The sequence below is a fragment of the Camelina sativa genome, chromosome 13 (assembly GCF_030686135.1).
Source record: "Camelina sativa cultivar CO46 ecotype springtype chromosome 13, ASM3068613v1".
Classification (NCBI taxonomy): domain Eukaryota; kingdom Viridiplantae; phylum Streptophyta; class Magnoliopsida; order Brassicales; family Brassicaceae; genus Camelina; species Camelina sativa.
The window spans coordinates 20638563-20657929 of record NC_141892.1 but is presented as its reverse complement, the minus strand read 5'-3'; the positions used below and the strand labels follow the sequence as shown (position 1 = coordinate 20657929).

Genomic DNA, 19367 nt, shown 5'->3' with positions numbered 1-19367 from the left:
AATTAAGAACTACTTTTTGTACTCTGCCCATGATTAGGATCAACACTCCCTACTCTGAACTCCTCGGCCTTAGAGAACCTTCAGTCTCCCCATCGTTGTCTCTCTACATCAGATTAGTAAAAGAGTGCGGTCTTACCATGGGAATATCGATCATTGAACTTAATTGACTCCTTCAACCTTTTATCGCCCAAGAACTCCTTTTATGCTCCCTTTCCTCTCTCTTTTCTCACTTCCAAAGGATTGATTTCTCCCTAATTTTCTAGGGTATCATTTTATTTTTTTTTATCAATCCTTTGCTCTTTTCTGGTGGACAGGTTTCCATGAGTTCCGAAAGATGCACGGGTTTACGCTCAACCCTCGGTTCACTTGTTTTATTACCTATATCCTTTTCTTCTTTCTTCTTCTTTTTCTTTTTTTTTTCTACTGAGTACTGAAGGGAAGAGAGAGGGGAAGCATACTTTGTGAGGAGTTGCATATCTCGTGAGGCTCGAGGGAGGAGTCTTGTCCGATGTATACCAAGCCCCAAGGCAAGAAGTTAAATCCGGGTAAGTCCTTTCAAAGCTAGAGACAACATCCGATCAGCTTACTGTTCTCTTTGGTGAGGGTCTTTTGGGGCATATTGAGTCTGCTCATGTTCGTTCCAAGCTTCATTCAAAAATTAAAAGTACTAAAGAAATCATAAGAGTGTTCGCTCAAAGCAAAAGATTCCTAGAAATGATCATAGTTTCCCAACATTTTTTTTTTAGAAAATAAAAAGACTCAAAGAAAAGAAAAATCCAAAGAAAACAACCAAAGAAAACGACATTAGTAATTTGGAGATATCCCTCCCCCGGACATACTTCACATCGTCCCGGTGTGAAAGCAAAGCCAAGAAAAAGAATGAATCCCACAAAGAAAATAAGAATAAAGAAAAAGAAAAACTAAGGAAAAGAAACAAAAACCGGTGATCTTGCATCTGGTGTTGGAGTGGTGTTGGCAAGGGTGGGGACCGATCGGTCTCAGGGTGGGATCGACCGATCTGCAACATTATTGAACTTAGAGACACCCGCAGAAAACCACCGGGATCGATCGATTTGTAAGGAGGATCGATCGATCTGAAGCTCCGAGAACAACAAAACAATTCGCATCTTCTGCGTTTGGAACCTGTTCCTGAAAACACTTAACACCGGTCGTGATTTCACCATAATAAATCCTAAAACAAACCAAAATCCTAAGACAATTAAAAATTAAAGGGTAAGCCAGTACAAACCCCATGGGTTGCCTCCCATAAGCGCTTATTTAAGGTCTATAGCTTGACCGCTCAACACAAAATGTTAATCATGAGTATCAAAAGGCTGAGCAAATGGACCTTTAGTCCTTCTCTTGTTAATGCAATAAACAATATGTGTCAAGTAACACACAATTATCCATGGCAAAATGATAAAATACACATCAAGGAAGTTTACTACAAATGTAGCATATACTTTGAAATATTCCTTGATGGTTGGATGCTCATGAGGATCAAATGCATTTAATGGAAAAATAAAGTCAATTTCAGGTTCAAACGAGATTTTCACAAAATAATCAACTTCATCACCATTAATTTCATAAAACACAATATCCTCATTCATATAATCCACCTCAGGGTCCTTTGTTTCATGCATAATTGTATCAATATCAAGAACACACCCTAGGTAAGATTATTCAAGAAGAGAGCTAGATACATCAGGCATTGAAAACTCAAACTTGAGATCATGAACATTCAAAGCACAATGATATTCAATATCAAAACATATTTCATGATAATCCCTAGCAAGTTTTTCTGCTCTTAACATGTCTAGACGTTGAGACTCACATATCAAATCATAGCATTCATCAATGAGCAATGGAGTATCCAAACTAGAAGTCACCTCTTCACTGCATGGCATGTGAATATCCTCAAAATCATGAATTTCAAGGGTGGAAACGCATGTACCTTCTATTTGGCTTGGTGGAACCCAATATATTACCTTTTCGCAAGCATGAGCTTCCCTAATCTCTGTGAAAGTGGGCTCCCTCCCTTCAAGTACTGCTCGATGTGAGATGAGATTCAACCGGATCATTGCTGCTAAGTTCCTTCTTGTTGTTGTTGGATGCTCCATGGAAAGCTCATCCAACCTAACTTTCTGATCTGGTGTAAGAACACTCTCATCAAACGGTGGATCCACATAATGCTCATCTAGAATGTCTTCATCAAATGTGGTCTCCTCTTCCTGCTGCCAGTCATCGTAATCCCTGTCCCCAAAAATATTTTTCATTTTTTTTTAATCTACAAAAAGAGAAAATAATAATAATTAGTAAAAACAAAAAAAAATCTTAGACTATACTCAATTCTAAAATCTCAAAGGCAATCGTTTTGGTCCCCGGCAACGGCGCCAAATTGATCTAGAGGTGTCGTCGTAACAGTTCAGGGTCGAATCCTCAGAGACCAAACGATACACTATGAAATTATATAGACCGAGTATAGCTAAAGCAAAGAGAGAGTTTGTATTGCAAGTAACCGAACAACACAGAAAATAAATAGAGTTTGTAAATTTAAGAGAAAGTATTGGGCTGAAGGAATCAATCAAGGATTATGATCACGAAAGTGGGTGATGGGTTGGGAAAGCTTTAGGAACCGTTCTTGAACTCGAATCTCAATTATAAAACTAACCTACTGTTGCAGTGTTAGTTATCTATGCAAGGAATTGAATGAACCCTAAACCGTCGTTTGAATCTAAATAAATCTAGCAAGCATTAGGTTCTAGTCCGATTGTGTTCACAAGGTGCCCCAACTTCATCTGTCGTTGGCTAAGGATCACCTTGCTCACCTATGTTCTTTCAACTAATTCAACAACACTTTTGATGCCTAGATGAATTTAACCTAAGATCATAAACTAGGTAGCTAATCTAGTTTAAGAAATAAGCACAACAATAGATGAAGAACTCAAAAGATCAATCCCAAATCTAACAACCTAAATCAGTTAATCATAAAACCCCCTTTGAAACCCGAAACCCAACAGTAAGACTACTCAGACATCGAACAGAGACAATCACAAATCAAATATGAAGAGAACATGTTTGAATTGCCAAAGAAGTAAAAAGGGTTCAGAATTCTTCTCCAAAGGGTTAGAAAGGATAAGAGATCTTCTCCCAGGCTTACAAGTGCTCAAAAACGGCTTAGAGTAAAAGTTCTTTTTCTAGGGATCGAGCCCCGTGCTTAAATAATAAAATAAATCTCTAAAAACTCGGTTTAAAACGAAAAGGGAAAGATTGCGTCGGGGGCGGGATTGGTCGATCTCGCGAGAATCAGTCGATCCGGAACGTTTTTTTTTCTGCTTTCATTCCATCTACCTTCTAGCTCGATCAGTCTTCAACCAATTGGCTCCAGATGTATGTCTTCATCCCCAAAACACTCAGTTTCCTTCCAAAGTAGCTTAGAACCTGTGCAGACTCACAAAACACTAAAAAGACTCTAAAAGCACACTTTGACTCAATAAAAGACTCAAAACAAATACCAAAACTATGGTTAAAATCCTATAAAATACAGACACATCAGTAGGGCACCCTTCCCATACACCTTTTCTAAACCTACCTAGTGAATATAGGAAAAACGATCTGTATCCCCCCAGAAACTTTCATATAGCACCACATCCACCCAGTTTTTAAACGTCGATCTCTGTCCCCCCCAATTTGTAAGTTTCAGTCCAGTATCTCCCCAAATTTAATGTTCGAAACTTCTATCCACACATTATGCTAAAATCGTGGTTTATTATTGGTTTACGCAGTTTATGAAACAAAACCAATGCGAAACCAAAAACCGAATACAGTAAACCGAATTGAGACCCGATTTCACAACCCGAAATATATACCCAGTGTGAAGAATCCCTAAATTAAAAAATTTAGAACCCTAGTTTTAATTTTGCTCTCTTCATCGATATTTTAGATTTCTATTTTCAACAGCTGAGCTTGGATATGAGCAATTCATCTGGAGCTACGAGTGCAACATCCAATGTCCAACAGAGAAGAAGAGTTGTGGGTGTACCGAAGACGTGTTGGTGTGGAGCTAGTATCGTGGCTTTGATTTCAAAATTCGCTGCCAATCCATACCGCTGTTACTATCGGTGTGGTTATGCTGCATCACATAAGGTAATGTGTTTGATTTTTGGATTTTTTTGGACAAATTTCACTCTAATTCTCTGTGCTTTGTAGCTCATTAATGATAACCACAATTTCAAGTGGGTTGACGAAGCATTGTTGGATGAGATTGAGAGATTGGCTGTCAGAACGGCTGTACTTGAACAAACAGTGTCCCAGATTACAACAGAGACTATGGATCACCAAAAGATCGTTTTTTAGAAGATGCAAATGAAGCTAGAGAAAGAGATTTTTGAGAGGGTAGAAGAAGAACTGTTGGAAACCAAATCAAGTCTGAAGAAAATAATGATTGTTGTAATTGTAGGTTGTATGATCATGATTGGTTTGAGCAAACTGATAGTTTGATTGGCTTGTAGTTGTTGGTTTTGTTATGTATGGGCTTGTAGTTGTTGGGTTTGTTATGTATTGTGTTGTTGTTGTTAGTGTTATGTTCTTCTTGTTGTAGGATGCAGCACAACAAGAAGACAGAGAAGTGAGACTTTTGGGTTTGGAACTTATGGGGAGGATTCGAGAGATGAAGCTGGTGACAGATTTCCTTCATCAGGCCCAAGATTTCCTTCAATTGGCACTCCACCAAACCCGAATATGTTCATTAATCCACCAGGTTATGACAGAGGAGGGACACTTAACTTCTCTGGACCTGCATTTAATGTTTCTGGACAAATGGGACGTGGAATGCCATCTGATAAAAATTCAGGGGGTTGGGTTCCTCCTCGAGGTGGTGGACCTCCTGGTAAAGCTCCTTCTAGGGGAGAGCAAAATGACTATTCCCAGAACTTTGTGGATACTGGAATGCGTCCCCAGAATTTCATCCGAGAGCTGGAGGTTACCAATGTGGAAGACTACCCCAAGCTGAGAGAGCTCATACAGAAGAAGGATGAGATTGTATCTAACTCAGCTTCTGCACCAATGTATTTTAAAGGCGACTTGCATGAAGTTGAGTTATCTCCCGAGTTATTTGGAACAAAGTTTGATGTTATTCTTGTTGACCCACCGTGGGAGGAATATGTCCATAGAGCTCTTGGTGTTTCTAATAGTATGGAGTATTGGACATTTGAAGACATTATCAATCTCAAGATTGAGGTGACTATTCTTTACACATTCTCTTGGGATATATTTTTTGTACTACACTTTGCTTAGCACTAGATCTACTAGTGCAGATATCATTTTTCATCTTGAGTAATAGGTAGAGGAAATAGTGATACTGAACATATAGTACTGAAACCATAGAGATAGTGAGATCCACTAAGAAGAAAGGCTACAAGAAATGATGGGAGGCTGACCAAGACCAAATCATGGGCCGCAAAACGATAATTTTGTCACACTCAAATACAAGGATTCAATGTGTTTTTAGAGACCTAACTTGCACTAAAGATGATGAATCATCAGCTCCCCAAAGAAAGAGGCATCAAGAGTCGAGTACCGAAGAAAGAGTTCAAGATAAAACTGCTTTGCCACAAAACATGGTTTAACTATTAAAACCATCAGATAGTTTTTTCCCTCAAAATTACGGATTCGTATTTTCTGGCCAAAATTGTAATTTTGTAATTTTCTCGTCAAAACATGATTCCATTTTTGTTTGTCAAAAGATGATTTTGTATTTTCCCTAAAAAACGCCTGTCCTTATTTTTCCTGCCAAATCGTAATTCCATAATTTTCCCGATAAAAACATGACTCTATGTTTTTCCATCAAAAAATAATTTCCCAATTTTCCCGCCAAAAACATAATTTAATATTTTCGGCAAAAAACGTGATTTTGTATCTGTTCTTGCCAAAAACATAATTCCACATTTTTTTTTGCCAAAAGCACAACCATTTTCCGCCAAAAACGTGATATCACAACTCATTTATGTTATTACTTTTCCGCCAAAAACGTGATATCACAACTCATTTATGTTATTTGTAGTAATATATAATAATAATTATTTATTTATTTATTTTTAGTAAGTAAAACAAATTATTTTATGATTGTGGATACTGTCTTACTGAGGAGTGGTAGAAGAAGAAGTGAGAAAGCTAGCTGACCCTCTACATAGAAGCTGAACGAGTCTTAAGGCTTAACTGTATAAAATATCAGATTAGCAAGAACTCCGAAAATAATTAACACCACATCCTTCTAAATCTGAATTTAGGAAGGTATATATATAGCTTAAAATAGAATATGGGATACATGCAATTCTTATATTTATGTAAACTTTTTTCTTTCTGTTTATTAATTTACTTTCTAAACACAATCAATTTGTTTTTATCATTTAAGATGAAGAAATTATTTTTACTTACGTTTACAGTTCTATTTATCTTCATTGTTCTTGCGATAGGTATGTATTTTTGTTTGGAAACATTTTAACAGATTATTACATATAGCCGTTTTAAAAGTTATAATTTTGAAAACCATATTATTTTTTCAAGATATCGATTCAACTATGGTATATATATTTTGTAGCATAACTATTTGTTCACCTTTGAATTCCATAATATTGGGTCTAACTCTTTTTATAAACAAAAATTGTTATAGACCTAAAAATTGGAATTGCAACTTGATATATTAGTATATTACACTTTTTCTTTCAATAATTTAGTATTTTATAGTTAAAAATTAAATTTATATAATATTTTAAAATCACCTCAGTATAATTCTTCTTAGTAAAATGTTTGTGGTTTTGGCTAGATCAATCACTGATTTTTTTTTTTGTAAAAGTATTTGTTATGTCAATACCTTTACTTACATTCAATAGAAAAAAAATCTAATTTTTACCATTTTCTTCACGAAAACTTATGATTTTGTAATGTTTCATATATGAAAATAACAGGAACTGTACAAGAAAAGCTAACTACATGTAATAGGCTTTTACCTAAAAAACCTGGAAAATGTATTAAAGAAGATTGTGATCATTTGTGTAAGAAAAAATGGCCAAAAACAATTGTTGGGACGGATCTGTGTGGCGTCGCCAGCCAAATTCCTTAATTTTGTTTATCCACAATAAAACTTAAATTACTAATCATTAAAATTAAGTAATAAAATATTTGTTGGATCTTCTTGTTCTGATCAGGGCCTGAGAAAGGGGTAGGACACCCTTCCCATAGTTTGAGCAAACTGATAGTTTGATTGGCTTGTAGTTGTTGGTTTCGTTATGTATGGGTTGTAGTTGTTGGGTTTGTTATGTATTGTGTTGTTGTTGTTAGTGTTATGTTCTTCTTGTTGTGTCCTCTTTGTTGTCTAATGAGAAAGGAGATACCAAAATAACAAAAAACAGAGACATTGGCACAAATGGTTCAAAACCAATACATAAGCCTAATTAATCCTAAAAATGCATCCATGGTTCAAAACCAATACATAAGCCGAGTTAAACATCCTAAAACAGAGACCATTACATTAATTATCCTAATCAGATGGGAAAACAAAAACCCGACCATCTAACACTTCCTAATCCTTCATCCTTGCTAGATCATCTTTGAGACATCATAACTCCTTGAGACGGTTCCACTTGAGTGCCTTGAGTGCCTTGAGCAAGTTCAAATGTCTAAGACACAAGATGAAGCAAAATAAAGGTCAGTTTCACATACTATTTAACACAAGGTAGATTGAAAACTTCACTCACTAACCTGTTTAGAAGACTTCTTCTTCGAGTGAAACCTAGAATTGTGACCAGCTTCACCACACATACCACAATGCATTATCCTTTTCAACTTTTTAGGTGTTTTTTTCGAAGGAGACTCATTTGGTCTTTTTTTCCTCTTTTTGTCCTTCTTATTCTCCTTTCCTTTCTTCCTCCTAGGCTGCGGGGGTGATGGTAGTCTATGCACATTAGGGAAGTTAGTAGATGGCCAATAAGCAGGTCCTCTTTGTGGAACAAGGCCTTCTGTGTAGTTCCTCCTCCACATAGGTGTCCGAAACCAGAAACACACATAGTCTTCAACCTCAAACTTCCTATCAATAATGACTCCATAATCATGCTCACAAGGAATGCCACAGATTTTCCATTTTTGACAAGTGCAAGTCCTCTCAGTCAAGCTTACCCGATGAGAAATTCCACTAAGTGTAGCTTCGTAACTATCGTTTGTGCTCCTTCTAATATGACATTCGGAAGCTTTTTCAAATTCTTTGGCAAGGAACTTAGACACATATGGCGTGCATCTCCCATTGTGATCATGAGACTCGGCAGATCTCCTGGCAATCCTGACCATCGCAAGTCTCCTTATGGTCTCAAGCATTGGCACAAATGCTTTGTTCCTGGCTTTCAAAATGGAGTTGTTGAATGACTCGACTAAGTTATTCTCAACATCTTCACAGAAGTTTCCTTGCTTGTAGAACGCCCTGCACCAATTTCTTGGTTTCGACTTTACAACATCACGCCAGACAATCTCACTGTAGTTTTTAAGCTTGATCATGTTTGCTTCAAAATCCTTCTCATTGTAGCTCCATGCAATATCCCAGACATACTTCTTCATCTCTTTATCTTTCCCATGGTTTCTCTTCAAGTTGCCATAAATGTGTCGGACACACATTCTATGCTCAACTTTTGGTAGCTCTAACTCAACAGCTCGGATAAGTCCCTGAAAAAAAAGCAAGAGGTTAATAACTGAATAAATACAACACATTACCAATGAACCCAAAATCAGAATGTTTATTAACTTTTGGCGATCAGAGACTATGATATAACCATCACCATCCATTAGTCCCAAATCAGCCTTAATCTTCCTCACAAACCACAACCAATTTACTATGTTTTCTACTTGTACACACCCCCATGCTATTGGGTAGATAGCATTATCTGAATCTCTACCTAAAGCAACCAAAAAGTGACCTTTAACTTTACCTTTTATAAAGGTTCCATCTAAACCTATTAGTGGCCTACAAGAATCTTTCCATGTTCTCTTGAGCACATCAAAGCAGACATAGAAACTGTTGAATACCTCTTCTCCCGCATCGTTAGTCACAGTGTCAACTTCAACAGTTGAATCTTGGTTTGATTCTCGTATCTCAGACGCGTAATCTTGGAGCCTTGCAAACTGCTCATCATACTCTTTCTTAATCCATCTCAAAGCTTTATTCCTTGCAGCTTGACATTGAGGCCTGGATACAGTGATCTTCCATTTCGCTTTAATGGTTTGTTCTATCTATATTGGCATGAAATACTCAGGTTCTTCTCTAATTTGATCTAGAAACAACCTAGAGATAACAAGAACCTTCAACATCTCACAATCTCCATTCGGATTACATGTATGCTTATCAATGTACTTATTCACCCTCCACCTCCTACATTTCTTAGTGATTGCACAATATATGCGCCAAATACATTCATCTCCAGCACATCTAAATCCAATCTTGGTTTTATCATACATGTACTGTGCGATGTTGCATCCAGTCTTCAGAGCATGGCCGAGTACAGCTTCCTTAAATGCAATGGCGTTGAAGAATATTTGGTGATAGTACAAAGTCCCATCGACTTTTCTGATGTTGTTCCGCTTTCTCACTCGACGAGCTTCATCATTTTCATCACTTGAACTGTCCGGATACTCATCATGAACTATCGATGGTTCGTCTATAAACTCCACTACGGCTTTCTCGATGTCAAACGCGTCTCGCTCTCTTGGATCTTCATCGTCGGGTTCATCGTCTTGGAACAGAACCAGTAGCCGCGTCATGAACGACTATCGCATTCGTCTCCAGCTCATTCGAATCCATGGAAATTGAGATTTTTTCCTTTCTAGGGTTCTTCGATTTGGGGATTTGGGGATTTTTATGTTTTGGGGATTTTAGGATAAATGGGTATTGTTTAACGGGTTGAATCGGGTCGATTTGGGTTAATTTCTGGGTTAATCCGGTTTCATTTTGTTGGCATGCGGTTAATGTATTTCCTGGAACAGTTAACCAATGATAAACCACGATTTTAGCATAATGTGTGGACAGAAGTTTCGAACTTTAAATTTGGGGGGATACTGGACTGAAACTTACAAATTGGGGGGGACAGAGATCGACGTTTAAAAACTGGGTGGATGTGGTGCAATATGAAAGTTTATGGGGGGATACAGATCGTTTTTCCGTGAATATAACCAAATAGTATCTGTAGTTTAGTAGGTATATGAAACCATATGTAGCTTTATGGTCACCAGTTCAAATCTGTATATGTTTTATAATATAGGATGTTTTTGAGAAGTTTTTTTGTTTCATAATATTGATGTTTTCAAGTTTCTATGTTACTTTTACATTAGTTTAATATTTTTTATTATGCAGTCTTGTTTATAATTGGTTGATTTTTTTAAAAATGATTATTTCTTAATCTGCGTGCTTTTACTTAAAACATCTTATATGTTGAAACCGATGAAATATTTGTTTGATGTCTTACTTTAGCAACTTTACTTTAGCTTTTAGTATATTCCTGCGCCGTATAACCAGACGCCTAGATGACCGCCTAAACCGCTTAATATAACTTACATAAATTTTATTTTACTATTTATTTTTGATTTTTAAATTACATATATTTAAATTATTATGTTTTATATCTATATATATGTAATTATAAACATTTATATGTTGTTAATATAACTTAAATAAATGCATTTTCATGCTGTTGTTTATAATTTATAAATTTTTTTAGTTTTATAACATATATTTTTGTATAATTATATATATATATATATAATGTTTTATGTTCTAAACGCCTAAACCGCCTAAAAACTTTCTACGCCCCGACTAAGCGTTCTAGGCGCTAGGTGCTGGGTCACCGCCCCAGATACCGCCTAGCGTTTTCTTGAACACTGCGTATAACATAACATTTGTGGATAGTTACTGTTGTAAGTGTTTAACAACAATCACACAAATTGTCTTGATAGTTTGATTTTAAAACTTTTTCTTACTAGACTCAATCTTCATGGTATTTTCCCTAATTATGATGGTTTTGTGTATTTTTTTAATTAGATATCCAGCCGTCTAACAAATTGATAATCATTTTTTTGTAACACAAGTTTAGACACTACATGTAAATGGGCTTGGCCCAATCTATTTGACTTTGTGTATGTCGATCGTGTTCCTCGCACTTCGCAGTGTTCTTTCCTCTTCTCTCCCTCAAACTCACTCTTCTTCCTGACACATCATACTCCGATCTTCTTCGCTTAATTCCATATCTGAAGTCAAAATTTTCATCAGGAACCTGGAAACGATTTAGATTCAAAAAATCTGAACTCTGTAGGTGATGTTTTAAGCAAGGATACTCAGTTTATGGAGACCGAACCGTTGCGTCGAATGTGGAATTAATCGTGGGTGTTGTTGAAACCCTAATTTCGTTGGGTTAGGGTTTTGTAGCGCAGTTTTTTCGCAACACAGACTAAAATCAAATGAAGAAGAAACAAGAAGAGAGTTCGTTGGAGAAGCTGAGCACTTGGTATGAAGATGGAGAGCAAGAAGGTGGGGAGAGAAGTGAGAAGAGAAGGATGAGTCTTAAAGCATCGGACTTTGAGAGTTCTCGAAGAGGTGAGAGTAAAAGCAAAGAAGATAACAAGTCTCTGGTTGATGCAGAGCATCAAGATCGTGATTCCAAGGGTTCTGATAAGAGAGAGAGAGACGGGAGAGAACGAACTCATGGGTCTTCTTCTGATTCGAGTAAGAGGAAGAGATGGGATGAAGCTGCTGTTCCTGTTAATGATGGTGATTATAAAAGTAGTAAGCTTTCTGATTCTAGACATGATAGTAGTGGTGGAGAGAAAGGTTTTGTTAGTAATGAACATGGTGAGGGTAGGAGTCATTCGAAGTCTGATAGGAGTTTGAAGGCTAGTAGTAGAGAGGATAAGAGTAAGAGTCGAGGTGTGAAGGATGATGATAGGGGTAGTCCTCTCAAGAAAACGAGTGGTAAGGATGGTTCTGAGACAGTGAGAGAAGTGGGTCGATCTAACAGCTCTAAGACACCAGACAGAAGTGGGAAGCGTCATCAAGAATCTGAACATTCGGATGCAGACTACGAAAAAGAGAAATATGGTCGGAAAGATGAGAGATCCAAAGGTAGGGATGATGGATGGTCTGATAGGGATTGGGATCAAGAAGGCTCAAAGGATACTTGGAAAAGAAGACATTCTAGTATTAGTGATAAAGATCAGAAAGATGGGGACTTGCTTTATGATCGTGGCAGGGAACGGGAGTTCCCAAGGCAAGGACGTGAAAGGAGTGAAGGCGAGAGGTCTCATGGTCGTTTGGGTGGCAGGAAAGATGGAAACAGGGGTGAAGGAGTTAAAGCTTTGTCAAGTGGTGGCGTTTCAAACGAGAATTATGATGTAATTGAGATACAAACCAAGCCACTTGATTATGTCAGAGCAGAATCAGGTCCCAACTTTGCTCGTACGACTGAATCGGGTCAGCAGCCTCCTAAAAGGCCTACGAATAATGATGAAGAGTGGGTTTACAACCAGGAAGGTAGTAGACAGAGAAGTGAGACTTTTGGGTTTGGAACTTATGGGGAGGATTCGAGAGATGAAGCTGGTGAAGCAAGTTCTGATTACTCAGGGGCTAAAGCAAGAAACCAGAGAGGTGCAACCCCTGGTCGAACTCATTCTATGCAAACCCCTAATAGAAGTCCGCAGGCTCCACAAGGCATGAGAGGGAACAGACCCTCAAGGGGTCGGAAAGGAAGACCTGCTGGTGGCAGAGAGAACCAACAAGGTGCCATTACAATGCCTATCATGGCATCACCATTTGCGAATCTTGGAATGCCACCACCCAGCCCTATTGATTCTCTTACTCCTGGTATCTCACCAATTCCAAGCGGTCCTGTTACCCCTGTCTTCATGCCTTCATTTGCCCCGACTCTTGTCTGGCCTGGGGCCCGAGGAGTTGATGGCAGTATGTTACCTGTTCCTCCTGCTCTCTCGCCTCTTCCTCCTGGACCATCAGGCCCAAGATTTCCTTCAATTGGCACTCCACCAAACCCGAATATGTTCTTTAATCCACCAGGTTCTGACAGAGGAGGGCCACCTAACTTCTCTGGGCCTGCATTTAATGTTTCTTGACAAATGGGACGTGGAATGCCATCTGATAAAAATTCAGGGGGTTGGGTTCCTCCTCGAGGTGGTGGACCTCCTGGTAAAGCTCCTTCTAGGGGAGAGCAAAATGACTATTCCCAGAACTTTGTGGATACTGGAATGCGTCCCCAGAATTTCATCCGAGAGCTGGAGCTTACCAATGTGGAAGACTACCCCAAGCTGAGAGAGCTCATACAGAAGAAGGATGAGATTGTATCTAACTCAGCTTCTGCACCAATGTATTTTAAAGGCGACTTGCATGAAGTTGAGTTATCTCCCGAGTTATTTGGAACAAAGTTTGATGTTATTCTTGTTGACCCACCGTGGGAGGAATATGTCCATAGAGCTCCTGGTGTTTCTGATAGTATGGAGTATTGGACATTTGAAGACATTATCAATCTCAAGATTGAGGTGACTATTCTTTACACATTCTCTTGGGATATTTTTTTTGTACTACACTTTGCTTAGCACTAGATCTACTAGTGCAGATATCATTTTTCATCTTGAGTAATAGGTAGAGGAAATAGTGATACTGAACATATAGTACTGAAACCATAGAGATAGTGAGATCCACTAAGAAGAAAGGCTACAAGAAATGATGGGAGGCTGACCAAGACCGAATCATGGGCCGCAAAACGATAATTTTGTCACACTCAAATACAAGGATTCAATGTGTTTTTAGAGACCTAACTTGCACTAAAGATGATGAATCATCAGCTCCCCAATAGTCGAGTACCGAAGAAAGAGTTCAAGATAAAACTGCTTTGCCACAAAACATGGTTTAACTATTAAAACCATCAGATAGTTTTTTCCCTCAAAATTACGGGTTTGTATTTTCTGGCCAAAATTGTAATTTTGTAATTTTCTCGTAAAACATGATTCCATTTTTGTTTGTCAAAAGATGATTCTGTATTTTCCCTAAAAAACGCATGTCCTTATTTTTCCTGCCAAATCGTAATTACATAATTTTTCCGATAAAAACATGACTCTATGTTTTTCCATCAAAAAATAATTTCCCATTTTCCCGCCAAAAACATAATTTAATATTTTCGGCAAAAAACGTGATTTTGTATCTGTTTTGCCAAAAACATAATTCCACAGTTTTTTTTGCCAAAAACACAACCATTTTCCGCCAAAAACGTGATATCACAACTCATTTATGTTATTACTTTTCCGCCAAAAACGTGATATCACAACTCATTTATGTTATTTGTAGTAATATATAATAATAATTAATTATTTATTTATTTTTAGTAAGTAAAACAAATTATTTTATGATTGTGGATACTGTCTTACTGAGGAGTGGTAGAAGAAGAAGTGAGAAAGCTAGCTGACCCTCTACATAGAAGCTGAACGAGTCTTAAGGCTTAACTGTATAAAATATCAGATTAGCAAAAACTCCGAAAATAATTAACACCACATCCTTCTAAATCTGAATTTAGGAAGGTATATATATAGCTTAAAATAGAATATGGGATACATGCAATTCTTCTATTTATGTAAACTTTTTTCTTTCTGTTTATTAATTTACTTTCTAAACACAATCAATTTGTTTTTATCATTTAAGATGAAGAAATTATTTTTACTTACTTTTACAGTTCTATTTATCTTCACTGTTCTTGTGATAGGTATGTATTTTTGTTTGGAAACATTTTAACAGATTATTACATATAGCCGTTTTAAAAGTTATAATTTTGAAAACCATATTATTTCTTCAAGATATCGATTCAACTATGGTATATATATTTTGTAGCATAACTATTTGTTCACCTTTGAATTCCATAATATTGGGTCTAACTCTTTTTATAAAGAAAAATTGTTATAGACCTAAAAATTGGAACTGCAACTTGATATATTAGTATATTACACTTTTTCTTTCAATAATTTAGTATTTTATAGTTAAAAATTAAATTTATATAATATTTTAAAATCACCTCAGTATAATTCTTCTTAGTAAAATGTTTTGTGGTTTTGTCTAGAACAATCACTGATTTTTTTTTTTTTTTGAAAAAGTATTTGTTATGTCAATACCTTTACTTACACTCAATAGAAAAAAATCTAATTTTTACCATTTTCTTCACGAAAACTTATGATTTTGTAATTTTTCATATATGAAAATAACAGGAACTGTACAAGAAAAGCTAACTACATGTAATAGGTTTTTACCTAAAAAACCTGGAAAATGTGTTAAAAAAGATTGTGGTCGTTTGTGTAAGAAAAAATGGCCAAAAACAATTGTTGGTCGGTGTTGGCTACCAACGAATGCTACCCAGTGCCTCTGTCAACTATGTGGCACCAGAGCCGGCCCGTAGGACAATCTGGTGAACCAACAGCAAGTGGTCCTTAATTTTATATTCAAAATTTGGCCTTCTTTGTTAAATTGAAGCAAATTTTTTAGAAATTTTTTGAGTTCAAACCTTCAAAATATAAAAAAGCAGCCTTTTTATTTTTAGTTTGCAGCCTACTAAATTTTTGGGATGGATCTGTGTGGCGTCGCCAGCGAAATTCCTTAATTTTGTTTATCCATAATAAAACTTATATTACTAATTATTAAAATAAAGTAATAAAATATTTGTTGGATCTTCTTGTTCTGATCAGGGGCTGAGAAAGGTGTAGGGCACCCTTCCCATACACCTTTTCTAAACTTACCTAGTGAATATAGGAAAAACGATCTGTATCCCCCCAGAAACTTTCATATAGCACCACATCCACCCAGTGTTTAAACGTCGATCTCTGTCCCCCCAATTTGTAAGTTTCAGTCCAGTATCTCCCCAAATTTAAAGTTCGAAACTTCTATCCACACATTATGCTAAAATTGTGGTTTATTATTGGTTTACGCGGTTTATGAAACAAAACCAATGCGAAACCAAAAACCGAATACAGTAAACCGAATTGAGACCCGATATCACCACCCGAAATATATACCTAGTGTGAAGAATCCCTAAATTAAAAAATTTAGAACCCTAGTTTTAATTTTGCTCTCTTCATCGATATTTTAGATTTCTATTTTCAACAGCTGAGCTTGGATATGAGCAATTCATCTGGAGCTACGAGTGCAACATCCAATGTCCAACAGAGAAGAAGAGTTGTGGGTGTACCGAAGACTTGTAGGTGTGGAGCTAGTATCGTGGCTTTGATTTCAAAATTCGCTGGCAATCCATACCGCTGTTACTATCGGTGTGGTTATGCTGCATCACATAAGGTAATGTGTTTGATTTTTGGATTGTTTTGGACAAATTTCACTCTAATTCTCTGTGCTTTGTAACTCATTGATGATAACCACAATTTCAAGTGGGTTGACGAAGCATTGTTGGATGAGATTGAGAGATTGGCTGTCAGAACGGCTGTACTTGAACAAACAGTGTCCCAGATTACAACAGAGACTATGGATCACCAAAAGATTGTTTTTTAGAAGATGCAAATGAAGCTAGAGAAAGAGATTTTTGAGAGGGTAGAAGAAGAACTGTTGGAAACCAAATCAAGTCTGAAGAAAATAATGATTGTTGTAATTGTAGGTTGTATGAACATGATTGGTTTGAGCAAACTGATAGTTTGATTGGCTTGTAGTTGTTGGTTTTGTTATGTATGGGCTTTTAGTTGTTGGGTTTGTTATGTATTGTGTTGTTGTTGTTAGTGTTATGTTCTTCTTGTTGTGTCCTCTTTGTTGTCTAATGAGAAAGGAGATACCAAAATAACAAAAAACAGAGACATTGGCACAAATGGTTCAAAACCAATACATAAGCCGAATTAAACATCCTAAAAATGCATCCATGGTTCAAAACCAATACATAAGCGGAGTTAAACATCCTAAAACAGAGACCATTACATTAATTATCCTAATCAGATTGGAAAACAAAAACCCGACCATCTAACACTTCCTAATCCTTCATCCTTGCTAGATCATCCTTGAGACATCACAACTCCTTGAGACGGTTCCACTTGAGTGCCTTGAGTGCCTTGAGTAAGTTCAAATGTCTAAGACACAAGATGAAGCAAAATAAAGGTCAGTTTCACGTACTATTTAACACAAGGTAGATTGAAAACTTCACTCACTAACCTGTTTAGAAGACTTCTTCTTCGAGTGAAACCTAGAATTGTGACCAGCTTCACCACACATACCACAATGCATTATCCTTTTCAACTTTTAAGGTGCTTTTTTCGAAGGAGACTCATTTGGTCCTTTTTTTTCCTCTTTTTGTCCTTCTTACTCTCCTTTCCTTTCTTCCTCCCAGGCTGCGGGGGTGATGGTGGTCTATGCACAATAGGGAGGTTGGTAGATGGCCAATAAGCAGGTCCTCTTTGTGGAACAAGGCCTTCTGTGTAGTTCCTCCTCCACATAGGTGTCCGAAACCAGAAACACACATAGTCTTCAACCTCAAACTTCCTATCAATAATGACTCCATAAGCATGCTCACAAGGAATGCCACAGATTTTCCATTTTTGACAAGTGCAAGTCCTCTCAGTCAAGCTTACCCGATGAGAAATTCCACTAAGTGTAGCTTCGTAACTGTCGTTTGTGCTCCTTCTTAACATCTTCACAGAAGTTTCCTTGCTTGTAGAACGCCCTGCACCAATTTCTTGGTTTCGACTTTACAACATCACGCCAGACAATCTCACTGTAGTTTTTAAGCTTGATCATGTTTGCTTCAAAATCCTTCTCATTGTAGCTCCATGCAATATCCCAGACATACTTCTTCATCTCTTTATCTTTCCCATGGTTTCTCTTCAAGTTGCCATAAATGTGTCGGACACACATTCTATGCTCAACTTTTGGTAGCTCTAACTCAACAGCTCGGATAAGTCCCTGAAAAAAAAGCAAGAGGTTAATAACTGAATAAATACAACACATTACCAATGAACCCAAAATCAGAATGTTTATTACCTTTTGGCGATCAGAGACTATGATATAACCATCACCATCCATTAGTCCCAAATCAGCCTTAATCTTCCTCACAAACCACAACCAATTTACTATGTTTTCTACTTGTACACACCCCCATGCTATTGGGTAGATAGCATTATTTGAATCTCTACCTAAAGCAACCAACAACTGACCTTTTATAAAGGTTCCATCTAAACCTATTAGTGGCCTACAAGAATCTTTCCATGTTCTCTTGAGCACATCAAAGCAGACATAGAAACTGTTGAATACCTCTTCTCCTGCATCGTTAGTCACAGTGTCAACTTCAACAGTTGAATCTTGGTTTGATTCTCGTATCTCAGACGCGTAATCTTGGAGCATTGCAAACTGTTCATCATACTCTTTCTCAATCCATCTCAAAGCTTTATTCCTTGCAGCTTGACATTGAGGCCTGGATACAGTGATCTTCCATTTCGCTTTAATGATTTGTTCTATCTATATTGGCATGAAATACTCAGGTTCTTCTCTAATTTGATCTAGAAACAACCTAGAGATAACAGGAACCTTCAACATCTCACAATCTCCATTTGGATTACATGTATGCTTATCAATGTACTTATTCACCCTCCACCTCCTACATTTCTTAGTGATTGCACAATATATGCGCCAAATACATCCATCTCCAGCACATTTAAATCCAATCTTGGTTTTATCATACATGTATTGTGCGATGTTGCATCCAGTCTTCAGAGCATGGCCGACTACAGCTTCCTTAAATGCAATGGCGTTGAAGAATATTTGGTGATAGTACAAAGTCCCATCGACTTTTCTGATGTTGTTCCGCTTTATCACTCGACGAGCTTCATCATCTTCATCACTTGAACTGTCCGGATACTCATCATGAACGATCGATGGTTCGTCTATAAACTCCACTACGGCTTTATCGATGTCAAACGCGTCTCGCTCTCTTGGATCTTCATCGTCGGGTTCATCGTCTTGGATCAGACCTTCTCCTCCTTCCTCTGACAAAACAGACCCAGTAGCCTCGTCATGAACGACTATCGCATTCGTCTCCAGCTCATTTGAATCCATGGAAATTGAGATTTTTTTCCTTTCTAGGGTTCTTCGATTTGGGGATTTGGGGATTTGGGGATTTTTATGTTTTGGGGATTTTAGGATAAATGGGTATTGTTTAACGGGTTGAATCGGGTCGATTTGGGTTAATTTCTGGGTTAATCCGGTTTAATTTTGTTGGCATGCGGTTAATGTATTTCCTGGAACAGTAAACCAATGATAAACCACGATATTAGCATAATGTGTGGACAGAGGTTTCGAACTTTAA

General features: G+C 37.2%; 1 protein-coding gene and 3 pseudogenes across 2 annotated transcripts in view; 2 read left to right on the top strand and 2 right to left on the bottom strand.

Annotated features, from left to right (window-relative positions):
* The window catches only part of LOC104773957 (N6-adenosine-methyltransferase non-catalytic subunit MTB pseudogene), a 73593-nt pseudogene extending 59946 nt beyond the window's left edge, over positions 1 to 13647 (top strand). Inside the window, exon 2 of the transcript XR_015577377.1 lies at positions 11346 to 13647. The product of XR_015577377.1 is annotated as a N6-adenosine-methyltransferase non-catalytic subunit MTB pseudogene (transcript). The remainder of the gene's footprint in view (positions 1 to 11345) is intronic.
* LOC104773956 (uncharacterized) lies at positions 7700 to 10010 on the bottom strand (annotated as a pseudogene).
* Positions 13648 to 14658: 1011 nt separating the features above from the next.
* LOC147929776 (putative defensin-like protein 142) lies at positions 14659 to 16825 on the top strand. Its single transcript, XM_087480110.1, has 3 exons — positions 14659 to 14792; positions 15289 to 16366; positions 16457 to 16825. The coding sequence occupies exons 1-2, from the start codon at positions 14732 to 14734 to the stop codon at positions 15474 to 15476; spliced, it is 249 nt and encodes an 82-aa protein (XP_087336236.1). The 5' UTR covers positions 14659 to 14731; the 3' UTR covers positions 15477 to 16366; positions 16457 to 16825.
* Positions 16826 to 17064: 239 nt separating this feature from the next.
* LOC147929775 (uncharacterized) lies at positions 17065 to 19117 on the bottom strand (annotated as a pseudogene).
* Positions 19118 to 19367: the final 250 nt, after the last annotated feature.

Bases quoted from the DNA above. Each gene is read 5' to 3' on its own strand.
- LOC147929776 (XM_087480110.1), top strand. From the start codon at position 14,732: ATGAAGAAATTATTTTTACTTACTTTTACAGTTCTATTTATCTTCACT. The intron at 14,793-15,288 runs GTATGTATTTTT...TGAAAATAACAG, and splicing joins CTTCACTGTTCTTGTGATAG to GAACTGTACAAGAAAAGCTA.